The 17,561-nt window shown below is 50.4% G+C and overlaps 1 protein-coding gene across 3 annotated transcripts in view; it reads right to left on the bottom strand.

Annotated features, from left to right (window-relative positions):
* Positions 1 to 908: 908 nt before the first annotated feature.
* Tbc1d10a (TBC1 domain family member 10A) overlaps positions 909 to 17,561 on the bottom strand; it is a 32,646-nt gene continuing 15,993 nt past the window's right edge. For all 3 annotated transcript variants that reach the window (XM_006972942.4, XM_042285725.2, XM_076545819.1), the window contains exons 2-9: positions 13,286 to 13,385; positions 8,881 to 8,988; positions 4,370 to 4,476; positions 3,743 to 3,857; positions 3,604 to 3,669; positions 2,719 to 2,908; positions 2,485 to 2,639; positions 909 to 1,730 (exon numbers count right to left, since the gene is read on the bottom strand). In XM_006972942.4, the coding sequence (XP_006973004.1) occupies positions 1,263 to 1,730; positions 2,485 to 2,639; positions 2,719 to 2,908; positions 3,604 to 3,669; positions 3,743 to 3,857; positions 4,370 to 4,476; positions 8,881 to 8,988; positions 13,286 to 13,385 (1,309 nt within the window). In that variant the 3' untranslated portion in view covers positions 909 to 1,262. The remainder of the gene's footprint in view (positions 1,731 to 2,484; positions 2,640 to 2,718; positions 2,909 to 3,603; positions 3,670 to 3,742; positions 3,858 to 4,369; positions 4,477 to 8,880; positions 8,989 to 13,285; positions 13,386 to 17,561) is intronic.

The raw sequence follows: 17,561 nt of genomic DNA, 5'->3' as shown, positions 1-17,561 counted from the left end.
CTCCTATGGTCTGGCCCAGCTTGGTCTCAGGCCAGGAACAGCCACTATTGTTTGACTAGAAAAGCTGCTTCCTCAGCAGAAGGGGGGCCCTCTCTCAGGGACACCCTGTTCTTGCTATTACCAGTTATCAGGTGGTCACTGAGCACCTGCCTGCCCCTCCATGGCAGTCTGCTCACTTGGGTGAGGGGCCTGGGGTGCAAATGTGGATCTTGGAGGGAGAGGGCATAGAACTCCTTTTCTGTCAGGCACAGCCCAGCCTAACAAGTAGACCGTGTCAGCAAATGGAAAGAAAGTAGCATTGTATCGAGGAGACCAACTTCTCCCCTTACCTGTCTGCCTCTGGGAAGCCTGTGCCAGACATCTACAGTGCCTCACCCTGGTGGCAGCCCCCGATACAGCGGGAAGTGCTTAGAAATTAATTGGGATCTGAAGTGGCATGGAGGCCTGGCCCTGGAGGAGGAAGAGCTCTAAGCTACCTGTTCAGGGATTCACTCCCAACCCCCAATAAAAAGTCAGGTACCAGGCCAGGCACACCTCTTTAATCCCAGCACTCAGGCAGATCTCTGTTAAATTCAAGACCAGGTCCTCCTGGTCTACAGAGTGACTTCCAAGACAGCCAGGGCTTCACAGAGAGACCCTATCTCGAAAAGGCAAAAAAGGGAATCAGGGACTTGGGGGATTATTTCCTTCCTGCTCTGCCCAGTGGTGGGCTTCAACTCTGGAGCAACTCATCTAAGTCTGAAGATAGACATGGCATCAGAGGTGGGTTCAGAGAGAATAGAGCCTAGAACAGCAGCTGGCTCTGGATTGGTGCCTCCTGTATCGAAGGTATGTTTCAGGGGGTTCCTGCTGGGTTAGGGGCCCAGGATGAGGGTGATACCCTTCTGGATCCCTAGCTGCACACCAGCTCTCTATACAAGCCTGTTTATTTCCGTACAAAACCATGTTTCTATTTTACACAAAGAGTACCCCACCGCTTCCCCGCATGTCAGCACCCCAGCCCTGGGAAACACCCCAGAAGGATGGGCTGAGTGAGACCCAACTCCTTCGGCCATAGCTTCTGCCTCTGCTGGCTGGGCCAGCTTGACTCAAGAGAAAATAAATAGGAGGCTCAGGCAGAATCTGTACTGGGCCAGCCAGATTCTACCCCAGCCCAGTGGCCAAGCAGATGAGCCTTCAGGTACACAGGACCTGGAGTGTTGTCAGTCTCTGAACCGTGTAAGATGTGTGGAGACCCCACCTGGAGGCCTGAACTCCCGGGGTTACAAGTAGGTGTCCTCACTCTCCTGGGAGGTCAGGCTCTCCTGCGAACGGTGGTAGACTAAGTCCTGGGGAGCAGAGTCCTGCGGGACTGGGTCCTGGGAGACTGAGTTCTTTGGGGGCACATCCTGAGGAGGACAGGCATCTCCTGAAGCAGTCACCACTGTGCCTGGAGTGGGGGCTGGGGACTTTTCCATCTGTCCACTGGCCTTTGTCCTCCTCTGCTCCTTCTGAACCTGCTTGGATGGCTTAGCTTTGGAGCTGAGGAGGGTTGTATCTGGGGGTAGGCGGATGGACGGTGAAGGTTGCAGGGCAGGTCGGGGACCAGGCTCTGCATCCAGGATGGCCTTGGCACCATGCATCCTAGGCGGAGAGCGACACTCCAGCTCACCACGGGTCTCTTGCCAGCGCCGCAGCTGGATGAGGTGCTCCCGCTCAATCTGGCGCTCTGTCACAGGCAACTCTATCACCTTTGGACAATGAGGGGTATGTGAGCACAGTAAGAATGCCTCCAATCCTAGGCTCTCCTGCCCACCAGCACCCCCTAACTGTGTCTGCTAAAAGCGGAACCCAGGAAGGATATGGTTGTGGTTTGAGTGTCAAACATGACTGAGACCCACTGTCTCAGAAGAAAAGGCTACCTACAGTTCACAGGCCCACTCACCTTCCTTGGACAGAAGGGGCCAGACTGAAATGAGGAACCCCACTCTCAGCCAGTATTGCCCCCTACTGACCAGGGCAACCTGGCTGTCCAGGCTTCAATTCCAGTTCCACTGATTTTCAGCTGGTTACTAAGGGGAGTCACTGAAATTTTGCCTGTATGAGGTTCTGTTTCCTACAATGGGGACAATGCTGGAAGTGGGATACAAAATGGCCCTGTATGTCTGCCCCTGCAACATGCACTAGCATCAGCCTGGCCCTGCCCCCCCCCCCCCAGAAGCTGGTCATGCCTGTGTCTCTTAATTTGTAGCCCCGGAAAAACAAATGTACAAAAGGAAAATGAGAGGGCTGTAGACCACAGCTCTTCTCGACTCCCAAAGTGGATTAGCTAAGGAGAGTACTGCAAAGCTAGGCCTCAGTGCTCCACTCGCCTAGCAAGAGGATGAGGTCCATCCACCCTGACCCGGGCTGACCAACCCTGGGAGCAGGGGCATGTAAGGTCTCCTCCAAAGCCATTGCCAGCTCCCCTTCCCTCCGATAGCAAGTGGGAGGTGTGGGCCGCACCTCTTGGACCAAGAAGGCTTCCTGCATGATCTTGGGGCTGAGGCTCCGCAGCTGCTCGATGGTTTCATACTGGCCCTGGCAGGCTTTGAGCTTCTCAGGGGAGCCTAGTGCGTGCTTCAGCAGTACCAGCCCCACACGGAAGATGATCTTGACTCCTGTATGGGGCAGGTGGTGAGACCAAGGGAGGCTTGTGGGCTTCTTTTGCACCCCCCACAATCCAGCATAGCCTGGTACCTTCACAAAAGAACATGTCCCAGACTCGCAGCACGGAGCTCCAAGGCAGGGTACGTGCAAAGGCACACATGAACCACTCTGTCATGTACAGCAGGGGGTCGATCTTCTGCCGGCTGAGGTGCTTGTGAGCCACAGGAGACACCTTCTGTAGTAGTGAGAAGAGGATCTCGCCATCCAGCTGGATTGCCTCCTGAAGAAACATCGAGGCCATAGAGCCATGAGTACAGCCCAGAGGGGCTCCTAAGGCTGGGTCAACATTAATTCATCAGGTAGTAGAGCTCATAGCACTGGCAGACAGGTGAACAAACCTACAGAATGGGGGAGGGAACAATGGGGCTGAGTATCCCAAACAAGGAAGGAACAGGAGCTCCAGCCTGTCAAGGCCAGGGAAGGGCCATGCATGGGTTGAAGGCTGAGGGAAAAGCATTCTGGAAGAACAGAATGGAGCTTCAAGTAGAAGCTCCTCCCACCCCCACCTTCAAGAAGGGTTCTCTGTAACCATGGCTATCCTGGAACTCACTATATAGACTAGGCTGGCCTTGAACTCAAAGAGATTTGCCTGTCTCTGCCTTCCAAGCACTGGGATTAAAGGCACCACCATTGCCTGGCTCAAGCATGAGCTCTTAAGCCTATGTCAAGGTCAAGGAGGGAGGGACCAGGAGTCCTGAGGTATTTTGATACTGCCAAGTGAGACCCACTGCCTCAGAGAACATCAGATGGTCAGAGGCACAGATGGAAATATTGTAACTGATGAATCTGGTGCGTGAGTGGCCTCTATCAGGTCTCGGGACTTTAGCCTAGAGTGGCTCTGAGAGAAGTGAGAAGGCCTTGGAGTGGCCACAGAAGACATCCAGCCTAGAGTGTCCCAGGCCAGTGGGTACTCACCAATTTCTCACTATAGTAGCCGGGCAGGTACTTCTCGCAGACTTGTACCAGACACCAGAAGGCTTGCTGTGGGTGAGAGAGGTGTGAGCCCTTGTGGCCGGGGTCAGGTCCCCTGCCCGCCCCCCCCAGTCCTGGGTACCTCAGCGGGCATGTGCATGAGCAGCACAGCAGCAATGGGGGCCTGGGCCTGGCAGTAGCCCTCCTCCGGGCGGTACAGCGTGTAGGCCTTCAGCACACGGAACAGGTCCTGCTGGCTATGGAGAGGACAAGCAGGGAGGATGGCAGGTATGACTGCTGCCTACCACTTCACCTGGACCTCACTGGACCAGACCTGCCTCGGAACCTGCCCTTCCCTGGAAAGGATGGTGCTTGTGGTCACCAATGGGCCAGTCTCCCCTGTGAGACCCAGGGACAGGGCCCAAAGAGAAAGCAGGGATTGGGCCAGGGCTGGAGAGCAGATAGATACAGACTGATGAGGGGCTAGAGAGGGCCCTCCTGCTAGGTAGCTCTGTCCCCTTGCCCAGTACATCACCTCCTCCTGCCTACTACTGTTTTGGTCCTCCAACCTCTCTCCCTACATCAAAAAGGCCTAACCAGGAAAGTCTAACAGTCTAGAGAGAAATGATGCAAGCAGCCCAAAGAGTCCCAAGTGGGTCAAGCACACCACAGAAGGTAAAGGATAACAGCAGGGTCTGGGGCACATGCCCCCAAGGTCACTGTACCTTCCCTGACAGCCTAAGACAGCCCACATGCTTAGCCTGCTTACCCATGGCCTCCTCGGGACACGAACATCTCATGGAAAGGGAACTGCCGGTGCAGGTCACGTTCAATCACATCTAGCCATTTGGGGTCCCCAGGAGACGTGTCCAGCTCCTGGAAGCAAGGACATAATGTCAAGAAGCAGTGGGGGACACTCCTGGTAGGAGATAATTGTTTGGGGTATCAGATGAGGCACCAGAGGACCCAATCTCTGAACCAGGCCTTCCTGAAGACAGAAAAGAAAACCCAGAGGCAAGAACGGCAGAACCCTGGGAAGCCTGAGAGGGATCCTAGCTCTCAGAAGACTTGTTTGTTTTGTTTCGTTTTTTGTTTTTTGAGACAGGGTTTCTCTGTGTAGCCCTGGGTGTCCTAGAACCCGCTCTATAGGCCAAGCTGGTATTGAACTCAGAGATCCACCTGTCTCTGCCTCCCGAGTGCTGGGATCAAAGGCATGTACCACCACCGCTGGGCTCTTAGAAGATTCTTTTTTTTTTTTTTTGGTGTGTGTGTGTGTGTGTGTATGTGTGTGTGTATGTGTGTGTTTTGTTTTGTTTTGTTTTTGTTTTTTCGAGACAGGGTTTCTCTGTGTAGCTTTGCGCCTTTTCTGGAACTCACTTGGTAGCCCAGGCTGGCCTCGAACTCACAAAGATTCTCCTGCCTCTGCCTCCTGAGTGCTGGGATTAAAGGCGTGTGCCACCACCGCCCGGCTGGAGAGATGGCTCAGCTGTTAAAGGCTAGGCTCACAACCAAAAATATAAGAAGATTCTTATGAGCAAGTATCTATCCTGGCTGTGGCTGGAATCACAGAGTCAGGACTCTGTTTATCTAGGGATAATGTCGTGTCCTTCAGATAGAAGGCTTCTTCTTGACAATGGCTACAGGTGTTACGACTGCTCAGAGCCAAATGCAGAGCTGAGTGGGAAACACACATAGGACTCATTGGCCCCTTCCCTACCCCAAAACAGAATCTTGTCATAACACCCTGTTCACAGATGAGAGAACTGAAGGGTCAAGAAAGTTGCACAAGGCCTAGAGTATGAAAATGATGGAGCTGGGGCAGGAAAGCAGGTGTGAGTCAGAGCCACCAAACCCAGATTCTCTGCTGCCTGCATCCCATGTTACAAGTATCACTGTTCAGGACTTCATTACAGGTCTACCACCCTATCCGATAGGCTAAAAGTGCTTGTTTGGTACTGAGGTTTCAACAGTTTTACTTCTTTTTTTTTTTGTTTTTTTGTTTTTGTTTTTTGTTTGTTTGTTTTTCGAGACAGGGTTTCTCTGTGTAGCTTTGCGCCTTTCCTGGAACTCACTTGGTAGCCCAGGCTGGCCTCGAACTCATAGAGATCCGTCTGCCTCTGCCTCCCGAGTGCTGGGATTAAAGGCGTGCACCACCACCGCCCGGCAACAGTTTTACTTCTTCTTCAAACCCTGAGTGTGTTTACTTTTGAAAAGTCACCAAGCTCTAACAATAAAAAAGTTGCACCGTCATTTGATCTGATTGTTGACATCATGCACATGTTTTCTCAGGCTCACTGAGCTCTATGCTCAAGTCTGTCCATCTTACTCTATGTAAACCCATATATCAATTTTCAGAAGAGAAAGAATAAATACAAAGGAACTCCAGAAGGCTGGGCAGGGAGACTAAACAAGCACTACACCTGGGAAAGTCCTATGAAGCGAGGCCTTGGCAAACATACCAGATGAGTGCAGGCTGGGCTTTGGCCCTGGCTCACAGTGACTTCACACAGGCCCCTTTTCTCTCCTAGCCTGAGGTAGTGGTGTTTAGAATACTAAAGGACTAGTGTGTTCTCTGACACACTTCTCTCTGGCCAGACCTGTTCTCTGTGAAGAGTGGTCAGGGACAGAGCAGGGCAGCCTGGAGTCTTCACTGTTGGCCTGGAGAGGACTCGAGCTGTTTGTTGGCAGCACTTGGCCCTGAAGGACAGAGAGTCTGGAGGAGTGGCCCAGTCAGTGAACCACATCTCCTGGAGGCTGGCCTTCATCTAAGGCTCTACCCTTAGCAGGCCTCAGTGGAATGGGCTTCATTACAGTTCTGCCACCCTATTCCAGCCCTTTCTCAGCAGTTACTCAGGTTTGCTTTGACGGTTGAGCTCAGTGCATTCCTTCACAGCCCTTGGCCATCAGGAAGTGACCCTCTGACCACATCCCCTCCTGATACCTTTAACATGTGCCGTAGTCTTGAGGGGCTTGCATGGTAGGACCACAAGAGCCTTCACATTTCTTGGCTCCATCCTCTACTCTGTTTCCTGTCTCTAGTGTGTCAGAAACTGGACTAGAAATCAGTGAGGAGAGACTCATGGAGTGTTAAAGGTTGCAGGGCAGAGGAAGGGGCTGGGATTTTTCAGTGGAAGGAGTGGGTGTCACCCCCTGGAGTCCCAAGTTCACTCAATTCTTCTGGTGGTTCCTGAGAACCCCAAAAGTCAGCTTCTCAGATGTAGGATCTGGTACCTCAGCAGCCCAAGGTACATAATCCCATGTGGACTGCTAAGGAAGGAAAAGGGTAGCTGCAGGGTCTTCAGGGAGAAAGGATGCTAAATACCACAGGCCGGTGCAGCTGCCAGCAGACAGATGTGCTATAATCATTGGGCCTGCAGCCTCTGTGAACCTAAGTGGTGCTGGAAGTGCTTCAGGAGATGAAGTCAGAGAACAAAACAACAACAACAAAGAGCCAGAAGATTCTGCCAAGGAAGAGGCAAGAAAGAGCAAGTGCTGGAGAAATGGAGCCACCAGATCCTGTAGTGTGGGCAAAAGGCCCCCAAGCACAGGACTAGATAAGAGCACTGACACCCCAGGTCGGGCCTGTGCTTCCCTGGGGCTCAGGCACTCAGAGCAGAAAGAAGACCCCACCCTTGTCTACTTCCTCAAGGTCATCCATAGGTTAAGTCCTTCCAGGTGTGCTTGAAAACACTGGGGCCCCCGGGACTGCTGTGATGACCCACCACCCATCTTTAGGGTTCCAAGAAGGCCTTTCTTGTCAAATCTGCCTCCTTTTATAAGTAACCTACCAGCCATCTCAGAGGTGGCCAGTTCCTCTCTGGACACTATTCTAGACACACAAATACAAAGTTCTGTGCTTCTGCTAGACAGTGGTGCACGCCTTTAATCCCAGCACTTAGAAGGCAAAGGCAAACAGATTTCTTGAGTTCGAGGCCAGCCTGGTCTACAAAGTGAGGACAGTCGGGACTACACAGAGAAACCTTGTCCTGAAAAACAAACAAACAAAAAACAACTACAACAAAACAAAACCCAAAGATCTGTGTTTCACTGCACTGTGGACACACTCCTTCTGGACAATGCACCCAGGAGGCTAGCTACTCACAGCCTTCACTCTCATGTCTGGGCCCTATGGATTCTGGGTGGAGCACCTGTCCCAGAACCGCCAACTCTGACCAGGATGGAGCCCACTGGAATATAGGAGACAGAGCTACTAGAAGGAAGATTATAGAGTTAAGTTGCTCTTGTGGGACCTGGTCTGGGTGCTGTGTGGGAATATACATCCCATCACCCTGATTCACAGCTGCCTCTAGCCAAGTGCTGCCACCCCACCAGGCCCTCTGTCCTTCAGGGCCAAGTGCTGCCAATAGCTCGAGCCCTCTCCAGGCCAACAGTGAAGACTCCAGGCTGCCCTGCTCTGTCCCTGACCACTCTTCACAGAGAACAGGTTTGGCCAGAGAGAAGTTATTTACTGAAGTATGAAGGATATCAACAAAGAGTTGGTGGCTGACAGCTCTGTCTCACTGCCTATCATAGTTCCAATGGCCTGGGGAAAGCCCTGATGCCTGGAGCCAAGTCTGGAGGTAAGCTGGGTCGACCCCAGGGTAGCCAACTTCTACCATGGTATTCTCTGGGGGAACAGGCTTTGTAGTTCAGTTCAACGAATAGAAGAGTATTATGCCATGTCAGCCCTGGGGAGGTAGGTGGGAGCAGGACGGTGGGGCATGACTACAGAAGGCACCATCTCTGACTACCAATTGACTGGCTTCTGACCCCCAAGTAGCCCTGAAGACTACCTAGTGGACCATGTCTAGCGAGGCTTAGAGACAGGAAACAGAGTAGAGGATGGGGTCAAGAAATGTGAAGGCTCTTGTGGTCCTACCATGCAAGCCCCTCAAGACTACGGCACATGTTAAAGGTATCAGGAGGGGATGTGGTCAGAGGGTCACTTCCTGATGGCCAAGGGCTGTGAAGGAATGCACTGAGCTCAACCATCAAAGCAAACCTGAGTAACTGCTGAGAAAGGGCTGGAATAGGGTGGCAGAACTGTAATGAAGCCCATTCCACTGAGGCCTGCTAAGGGTAGAGCCTTAGATGAACACCAGCCTCTAGGAGATGTGGTTCACTGACTGGGCCAATCTGGGTCTTGAGCAGTGAGGCTTGTGAGTAGAGGTCCTGCCAATTGTCATTTACTGAAGTCTAGGACAGCACATGGGGGATCCACAGCCAGGGGACATACCCAATCCAGAGACATAACAGGGAGGTGAAGGAAAGAAAACTCACATCGAATTTTCCAGGGTTCTGCTGAAGTTTCACCTTGCCTCCTGACAGGTACTGCCAAGCTCGTCCCCGAAGAGAAGGTGGGATGCCCTTCTGGCACCGAAGACGAATCTGAAAGTCAAAAGGACAGCTATGCCCCTGCATCCACCCTGGCAGCTCCTCCGCCAAGGATTGGTGGGCCTTCTGTGAGCATGCACACAAGAGCAGAAAGGGAAGAACTGAGGGCTTTCCCACCTGCAATGGAGAGCCCATAGTGGGGGTGGGGACTGCAATCAGACATGCTGCTCCCAGGTAATGGCAAAGTGTACATACATTCTCTAATGACAACACAGGCACTCCTGAGGTCAGCCACAGAATTCTGGACCCCAGGACTATAGCCAACTATTAGGAACCATGGGAGATTGTTTCTGGGATCCCCTGTAGACACCAAACTCACTTAAATCCCTCTTACAAAGAAGTCAGGCATGATGGGACATGCTGTCAGATCTTAAAGAAATCCGGACAAATGGCTAACTGTGGTGCCTATTAGCCTATCAAAGCAAATGCAAGGCTCCAGGTTCACTCAGAACCTGTGGCTCCTCTCCGCTCTTCACACCACGCCCCACCTTAAACTTCTCCAGTCCAAGGACTTCTCTTCCCTTCCCACAGCTTCTCTTTCCTGTATAACCCTGCCATTTCTGTCCTCTGCTCTTGGTTCCTGGTCTTCTCTCTTGTCCCCATCTCCCCCGACCCCCCCCCCCCCACACCTCCATATTTTCTGGTTCAGTCTGCTGGCCAAGCTCAGTCCACCACTTTCTCGCCCTGCTCTGGACTCTTCCAGATGCCTCTGGCTGTTCTCTCCCCTGTGTCTACAGTAACAACTTCCTTAACCACACCTTGGAGCATCATGTCCTCATTGTCATTCACACACCTTGAGTCTCAGAGGGAGGCTCAGGGAGGCTAGCCAGGAACTTGCTGTGTAGACCAGGCTGGCCTTGAACTCACAGATATCCACAGAGTAATGGCATGTGCTACCATGGCCAGCGAACTATAATGTCTTTTAAGAAGACACAAAACTGTTTAGGGGAACAAAGGATATTAAAGGGAAGGAGAGAGGAAAGGGACACAGGTAGGAATATGCTCTATGTACAATATATACTTTTATGAAAATTTGAAAACAAATAAGAACAGAACATTTTTCCTCAGAATAAGGAAAACTCTTATTATCACAGAATCAGAAACCCTACCGCCTCTACACTGTGCCACACAGGCTAGAGAGACCCAGCCCTGAGTACTTCCTACCCCACCAGTCCCTCAGAAACCGATGGGTGAAAGGAAGTAGGCTCCTCCAGGGCATGATCCCCAAAAGAAGCTGTCAGGGCAGTTGCCTGACCTGTCAGGTGGGTGAGTGCAAAGGCAGAGGGCCTGAGTTTGTGGGATGGTGGCAGAGAGGATGCTGGGAGACAGTAACCCTCCTTCACCCCTGAACTAAGCAGCCTGGCCTGAGATCAAGGGGGCAAGTAGTTGTGGCGTGAGAACAACTGCTGTGGGTTTGAATCCCACCCTGACCTTGGCTGTGCCACTTCTCACCTGCTTTAAGAGCTGAATGACGGGACACCTCGTGCAGCCAGGCTTGAGGCAGGGGGAAGGACTTGGACTTTCCTCTACTGGATGTGCCTCCCCATGGGAGGCCTTGCCTTCTTGTGGGTTGGGTTGGGGGAGGCTGGGGGCGGGAAGAGGGGGATCTTTGATTGGTGTGTAAAATGAATGAAAAAATTTTCTTAAGGAAAAAAAAAAGATCTGAAGATGTTACATATGACTGTGTGAGGTTGAAGAACTTACATTAGAGGGAGAAACGTGCTTAGTGCGGGGCTTTCTCTCCACCATCATCCCAGAAAGACACTTGGCACAGAAAGTGTCAGCTTTCAGCCGCCGCCTAACTTCTCCTCACCTGGAAAGCCCCTCAGATAGTCCCATTTGAAGCCTCAGGAGAGAAGCACAAAGGACCTGGCCTTCCTGATGACCAGCATAAGCAAGAGGAAGTTTCCAGAGTTCAGAGCAAGTTAAGGACCAGGAAGGAGACAGACACCAGGCTGTAGAATGCAGTCGGTAAGGAAGAGTAGCTTCTGACAGCTTGAAAACTGGGAGAGAAGGGAGCGGAAGAGAACTGCACCAGACACTGGGGACAATTTCCTGTTGCTGTGGGACAGGGGTCACCGTAAGGAAGCCACTTTAGGCAGGCTTTGGCAGTGGGACATAGGACAGTGCAGAGCCACAGGACCTTCAAGCTCCCACACTTGGGCAAGGTCAGCATGAGATAACCTTCTCTTAGCCCATCACACATGCCTGCTGCAGGACACCATGGCCAGGGCAGGGAATGGAGAGTCAGGAGCACATTCAACCTTTCCCAGATCCCTCCTCTTTAGCACAAAGGTGTTGGAGATGGTCATCACCCTGTCTTAGGGAGGATGGACAGAATGAGTTAGGATAACACATGAGGAAGCGCAGGCAGAATACTCAAAAGATCACCAGTTGCTATGGCACACTTGAAGGGCGGTCACTGATGACAGCTAAGTGAAGCCACACCCTTGCCTGCTGAACTCTGGGGGGGCAGAGCCCTGACTCCCTGCAGACCTTCATTTCTGTCCCAAGCACAACTGGGAGGTGAAGGAAGGCATCCTCCTAGCAGGACTAAGGATGAGTCCAGGAGAAATGCTGGGTCTGAGCTCACTTCCCAAAACGGTTATTATATTTCCTGTGTCATGACTTCCTGAATGGAAGAATCCATGCTTCCAGAACCAGGCAGGGGTTACCCAGGCAGAACCCAGTGTGGCCACAGCTGAGGCCACAGTGTTGGTATGGGCTTCTGTACAGTGGGATAAAGCATGTCTCTGAAGGTCTCTACTGGACAAAGGCAGCCCTTAGCCTCTACCCACAGTATGAGGGAAGCCAAAGGGAAAAGGAAGGGCTGTGGAGTGCTCTAAAAAAGAGGTAGAGAGCTAGCTACAGTTCAGGTTTATACCTGCAGGAAAGACAAGGGAGGACCCCAAAGTTAGTCGGGGAACAAGCGAAGAGTAAGTGTCCTAAAAATACAGTTTGTCAGGTATGGTGTCACATGCCTATATCCCAGCACTTAGGAGGCAGAAGAACTACAGCAAGTTAGAGACCAGCCTGATTTACAGAGCAAAACACACACACGGGCAGATATACACACATACACACAGGCACACAAGTATGCACACACACACATGCAAGCAGGTACTCACTCCATTGGGGGAAAGAAAGGAAGGGTGAGAGAGGGAGAGAAGGAAGCGGGGAGATTCTTTCCTTGTACATGCTAAGCACATATTCTATCACTGAATTCTACTCCCAACCCTACACATCAAGAAAGAGTCCCAGCCTGGGTGAGCCCCCCACCCCCAGTGTGTGAAGCACTTCCTGTTACCACCTTATAAGGATCCTTGTAAAAGGCTGATCACTCCCACTAGACTCTGAGTCTGAAAAGAGGAAGACGACTTCTCCTAAATGACATAGCTCACGCATGAAGACAGGGTGTGAGACTGAGCCCACACTCACTCCAGACTTTCAGTCCTAGGCCAGCAGACCAGTGTGTCAGCTGATGACAGGGGCAATGGGCAATGGGAAATTGTGCATAGACTATGGCCATGAGAGGCCAGGCAGTGATTAAACTCTGCAAAGGGCTGCCAAGGACACACACACTCACACACACACACACTTCAGAAAGGTAGGTGAGTATGGTATTCCCATAGGTTGAGCAAGCCTCTACCTAAGGACAGTCTAACTAGACAGGGAATGGGTGTTCTCATTTTTATAAAACTATTTGTAAATTGTAGGGCTGCTTTTCTTTCTTTTCACCCTGGCCAGGAGACAAGAGGAAAATCATCAACTTGTCTAGGCGGTGAAGAAGGCCCTTACTATGGTGGTCAATAGGGCAGATGCTAAAGTTTGCTGCCTGGCTTCAAATCTTGACTTTTAGGTCACTGATAAAAGCAAGAGCGCCACTACTACTAACTCCATCGGGGTGTTAGTAGATTATTGCAGTCAAGACATGAACCCTAAAAATGCTCCCACAAGTTAGCTGCACTAATATTAAGAAGCTCTTCAAGAAGCCCTTCACTGGGCAGGGCTAACACAAAACTACCCATGAGGGCTGTTGGCTACAGAGTGGCTTTGAGGTTTAACTCCAGGACAAAGTTCTATGCATCTCTTCTCTGAAGTCATATGCTAAGTCCTTTGTCCCTGTCCCAAAGCCAGCTTCTGCTCCCCACCTGACCAATGGAGGACACCTAAGACAGCCTGGCAGTTGGAGAGGCCCCTATTTTGCTGCAGTGATGAAGTTCACCCCCTTCCTCCTCCTCCTCCTTGGACTGCCAACTCTCAGCCCTAGGCCGAAGGGCAGGCCTCTTACCTTTTTGTGCTTCTTGGCCATCCATTTGTCCCAGTTGTTGAGCATGTCCAGCCACTTGGACTCCCTCTGCCTCAGCACCTCCAGGGGAACTTCCTCCAGCCTGTGGATCAGAGGGCAGGGTATCAGATGTGTCAAGACAAACAGAAACCCTGGCTTTGGCCAGCCCTGTAGCCCACCACACTCTGCCTCTACACCTCCTTCAGGTCTGCAGACTTATGATGCTCTACTGTAGATGAGCAGAACGCTGCCCCTGCCACAAAAGCCACAGGCCAGATACAACAGGTGCAAGTGCCTACTCTCCCAATGAGTCAAGGGGCCAGGGACACCTTGCCTCTCTGGGGCAAAGGCTGATTGTGTGCCTCTGTGCACTGAAGTCAAGCATTCCTGTCTAGGGCCTGCCTTGTAAATAAGCCTCTTCAGGGGCCAGCATGCTAGGAGTAAAGTTGGATGCAAAAACTAGTCAAGCAAGTACAGAAATAACATGCTCACCTCTTCATCACCTGAGCCAAACTAGTTACTCAGACTTTTCCCAATTACATCCTCACTCTTTCCCACCTCTCAACCTCTACTCACGCCAACCCCTTGGCTGGAATGCTCCCCAAGTGGTCTCCACCTATAAAATCATACAGACACTTCAGAGTCCCTTCAAATGCCACCTTCTATATTTGCACACCTACTGACTGAGCAGTTGTGTCAGTCCTGGGCAGGCTAAGCAGATTCTTGTTCCCAGACCCCTGTGGGGTTGACATGTGATAGGTGCCGAGGCTCAGCCCAGGCAGATCAGCACCACTGCAGGCAGAGGTGGGCTGGGGGAGGAATCCTTGTGTTAAGCAGAGAGCACAGCCATTGAGTACACATCCTCAGGGAGCCAGCCCTGAAGATCCAGTTCACAGAACTATCAAAGGCAGAGAGAAGGAAACTACATTTTTAGTGCAGGCATTCTACATACTACTTCTAATCTGACCTACAGAATCATGGCAAAGCAGACAAACATAACACAAATGTACATGTACAACTCTCTCTCACATACAATTTCCTTAAGTGCATTTTCAAGTATTGGGTTATTGAAATCTTACATTTCTTTGTTGTGTTTTTGTGAAGCTCCTCCCCGACTCCCCAAGTAAGAAAGTACTTGGTCTGGTAATATGTAGCTCCGTGATAGAGTGGATGTCTAGCATGTGCCAGGTACTATGTTCAATTCTCAGTACCACCAGAAAAAAAGTAAAAAAAGAAAAGTAGTATTTTATAAACTGGGTATAATCCCAGCCCTCTGGAAGTAGAGGCAGGAGTTTAAGAGGTCAGCCTGGGAAACATGACATCCTGCCACAAACAAACAAACAAACAAACAAAACCTTGGGGGCTGGAGAGATGGTTCAGCCGGCGGTTAAGAGCACTGGCTGCTTTTCCAGAGGACCCCAGTTCAATTCCCAGCACCCACAAGGCAGTTCACAACTGTCTGTAGTTCCAACACCCTCACACAGACATGTAGGCAGGCAATACACCAATGCACATAAAATAAAAATAAATAAATCATTTTAAAAAATTAAGTACTTTACAGTATTAAGAAGGACTGATTACAGACGAGGAAACAGGCTCAAGAGGTTACCATACCCAGGGAGGGTATCCCACTCAGAGTCAGATAAAAAATCAGGAAGGAACCTGGGACTCAATTCCGAGCCAGACCCTATACAGCCCAAAGCTGGCATTCAGTCCCATTTGACTTCCCTGAAAGGGGCACAGGGCAGGAGGCACTTGAGGCAGCTCTGGGTAGCTCTCTGGAACAGGACATGGTGGAGCTGGGCCTGGCCCAGTTTTGGAGTTTCTGATTCTCTCTGCCGGAAGGAAACATGTTGATGTGACTTGAACTGGTTGCAACAGCAGAGGGAGGGGCCATGGCAGAGCTGAGGCCTCCAGGACACCAAAAGGCAAGTCCTCTTGTTCAGTGCACTTTATCTGGGTAACTGAGCCTGAGCTGAGCCTTGGAATAGAACTTGCCTAGATAATAAACTGGGCCCCTCAACACACTGAAACTAGTCACTGTGCCTTAAACTGCTCTCTCTCTATCTAGAGGCAGAACCAAGGCACAAAGATACTTTCTTTCTCTCTTGGATAAGAACAAAGCAGTGCTCAAGCCTTTGGGTCAAGTAATTAACAAGAGTATATACATGTTCAGGCAACCCCCAAATACCAAGAAGCAGAAACCAAAGGTCTCTACACCCCACGCCACAATGACGCGTATACCAATAACAGTATTCACTTATGCAACAAGTCGGGGATGAGCCTTCTAGTTAACTAAACAGAGGGTAGAGTGCCCACGAGTCAACAGGAAGTTCTAGCAGTTATGGATGTGATAACATCTGATTCAGCCCTCCGTACAGATAGGAAACTAAGGTTCAAAGACGATGAGACTTACAACTGAAACTGTTACTTGCCAAAGAATCCCCATGTGATTAAATCCCTGCCTATATGACATCTCAACCCTGGGGTCTGGTTTTGTTGGTAAAATATGGCTATAGGGCCTCAGAAATACCTATTCTCCCAATTGCAAACAGAGGAACATGCTGAAAGTTCTTTCAACTGATGCCAGATGATAGCTTTGGCAGTTCCAAAGCCCCAATGTCAAACATCAAGCCAGAATTCAAAGAGGGTACAAAACAAAAGGTCATATTTCCTGGGTTCTAAGACACCACTGATTCTAGGCTGTACCAATGATGAGGCAAGCTCTCAAAGACAAACAGCTGCTATTGCTCTCAATGTGTATATCAACCAGAAGATCTGTTTGAAATTTAAAACCTTAAACTGAGGAAATTTTTAGGAAATACACTCCTTTAAATGACTTGTCTTCCAGTAAAAGAATTTAATCTGGATGTTGGGAGGGTTGACACTAAGGCCTGGCTGTCCCTACCTAGCACTCATAACATTCTCTAACTACAGGTGGGAATGTCTTCCCACACAGGATGTCCATTTTAAAAAAACCAGTTTTAAAAGATCCTTCAATAAAGTCCATCAGTATCCTAGAAAACATCTGTCTGGATGAAGGAATTCTTTCTACAACAACCAAGTCCCACTGGGGCTGGAGAGATGGCTCAGCAGTTAAGAGTACTGGTTGCTCTTCCAGAGTACCTGGGTTTGGTTCCCAGCACTCACATGACAGCTACCAGCTATCTATAACTCCAGTTCTAGAGGATCAGATGCCCTCTTCTTCCACAAGCACTGGTACAAAGACATACATGCAGGCAAAACACTCATACACAGTAAATAAAAATAAAATCTAAACACAAAACAACAACCAAACCACCACCAAAGCCAACAAGCTAAGCCCTTCCTTTCCTGTGCTTGTTTTCTTCTGTACGTGGACAGGCTATGTGAATTGACTTGGAAAGGATGCCAAGAAGAGAGCTGTGGGATGAAGCTGAGAGGATGGGAACACTTCAAACAGCATGGGGGCATAAAGGCCTTAAGGTGGCTTCCTCCTAATAGTGTAGAGTGTGTGAGCCAATTGCTAGTAGTGAGAGAGAAACTGACCGGATGTTCTGTGTGGGGTGTCTCAGATCAGGAGCACACTTACTTTCCAGAAAACCCTCTTCAGAGGTGGTTTCTGAGGGTGGTCTGAGGGGGTTTCTACATCCAAAGAGCCTACTAAGAACAATCTGGAACAGCCCTTCCTGGAACTGCACAGGCTAGTCCAGGGCAGCCATCCTATTGCTGAACAGGTTCTACTGCTCAATGTTCTTTCCCAAGCTAGGACAAAAGTTTCCTGGTATCTTCTCCCTATAATTTCAGCACCGCCTTCTGGTGCTACACAGTGCTCATGCCCTCTTATACCAGACACACACACACATGCTTATTCCTTGTCACCCACCCACCCCTCTTGTCTGAAATGCTCTTTCTTCTCTTGGTCAGCACCCTTTCAGGGCCTCATATACCATCAAAACCCCCAACAACAATAGCAACATCAACAACAGTAGTTAGCATTTATACATCACTTACTACTTAACTAATTTATCACATGTACATTTCCTTAGTAACCTCAGGACAAGGTCACTCTCCCCGTTAACAATAGAATGCCAGACCTACAAGCACAGCTGTACGAAGCAAGTTGAGATGAAACCCAGGGCTGTGTGGCCATGTCCATGTCCTTGACCCTTACACTATAGTCCTACACACCCAGAAGCCAAGCCTTCAGTACCCTGACAGCCTGCCCACCTGTGTGCCATAACTATCCCCCGACTTGCAGAACTTCACCCTGGCCTAGAACACTGTTTCTCATACTTTA

Source organism: Peromyscus maniculatus, chromosome 10 (assembly GCF_049852395.1).
Source record: "Peromyscus maniculatus bairdii isolate BWxNUB_F1_BW_parent chromosome 10, HU_Pman_BW_mat_3.1, whole genome shotgun sequence".
In the NCBI taxonomy this organism is placed as follows: domain Eukaryota; kingdom Metazoa; phylum Chordata; class Mammalia; order Rodentia; family Cricetidae; genus Peromyscus; species Peromyscus maniculatus.
This window is presented reverse-complemented; position numbering and strand designations above follow the sequence as displayed.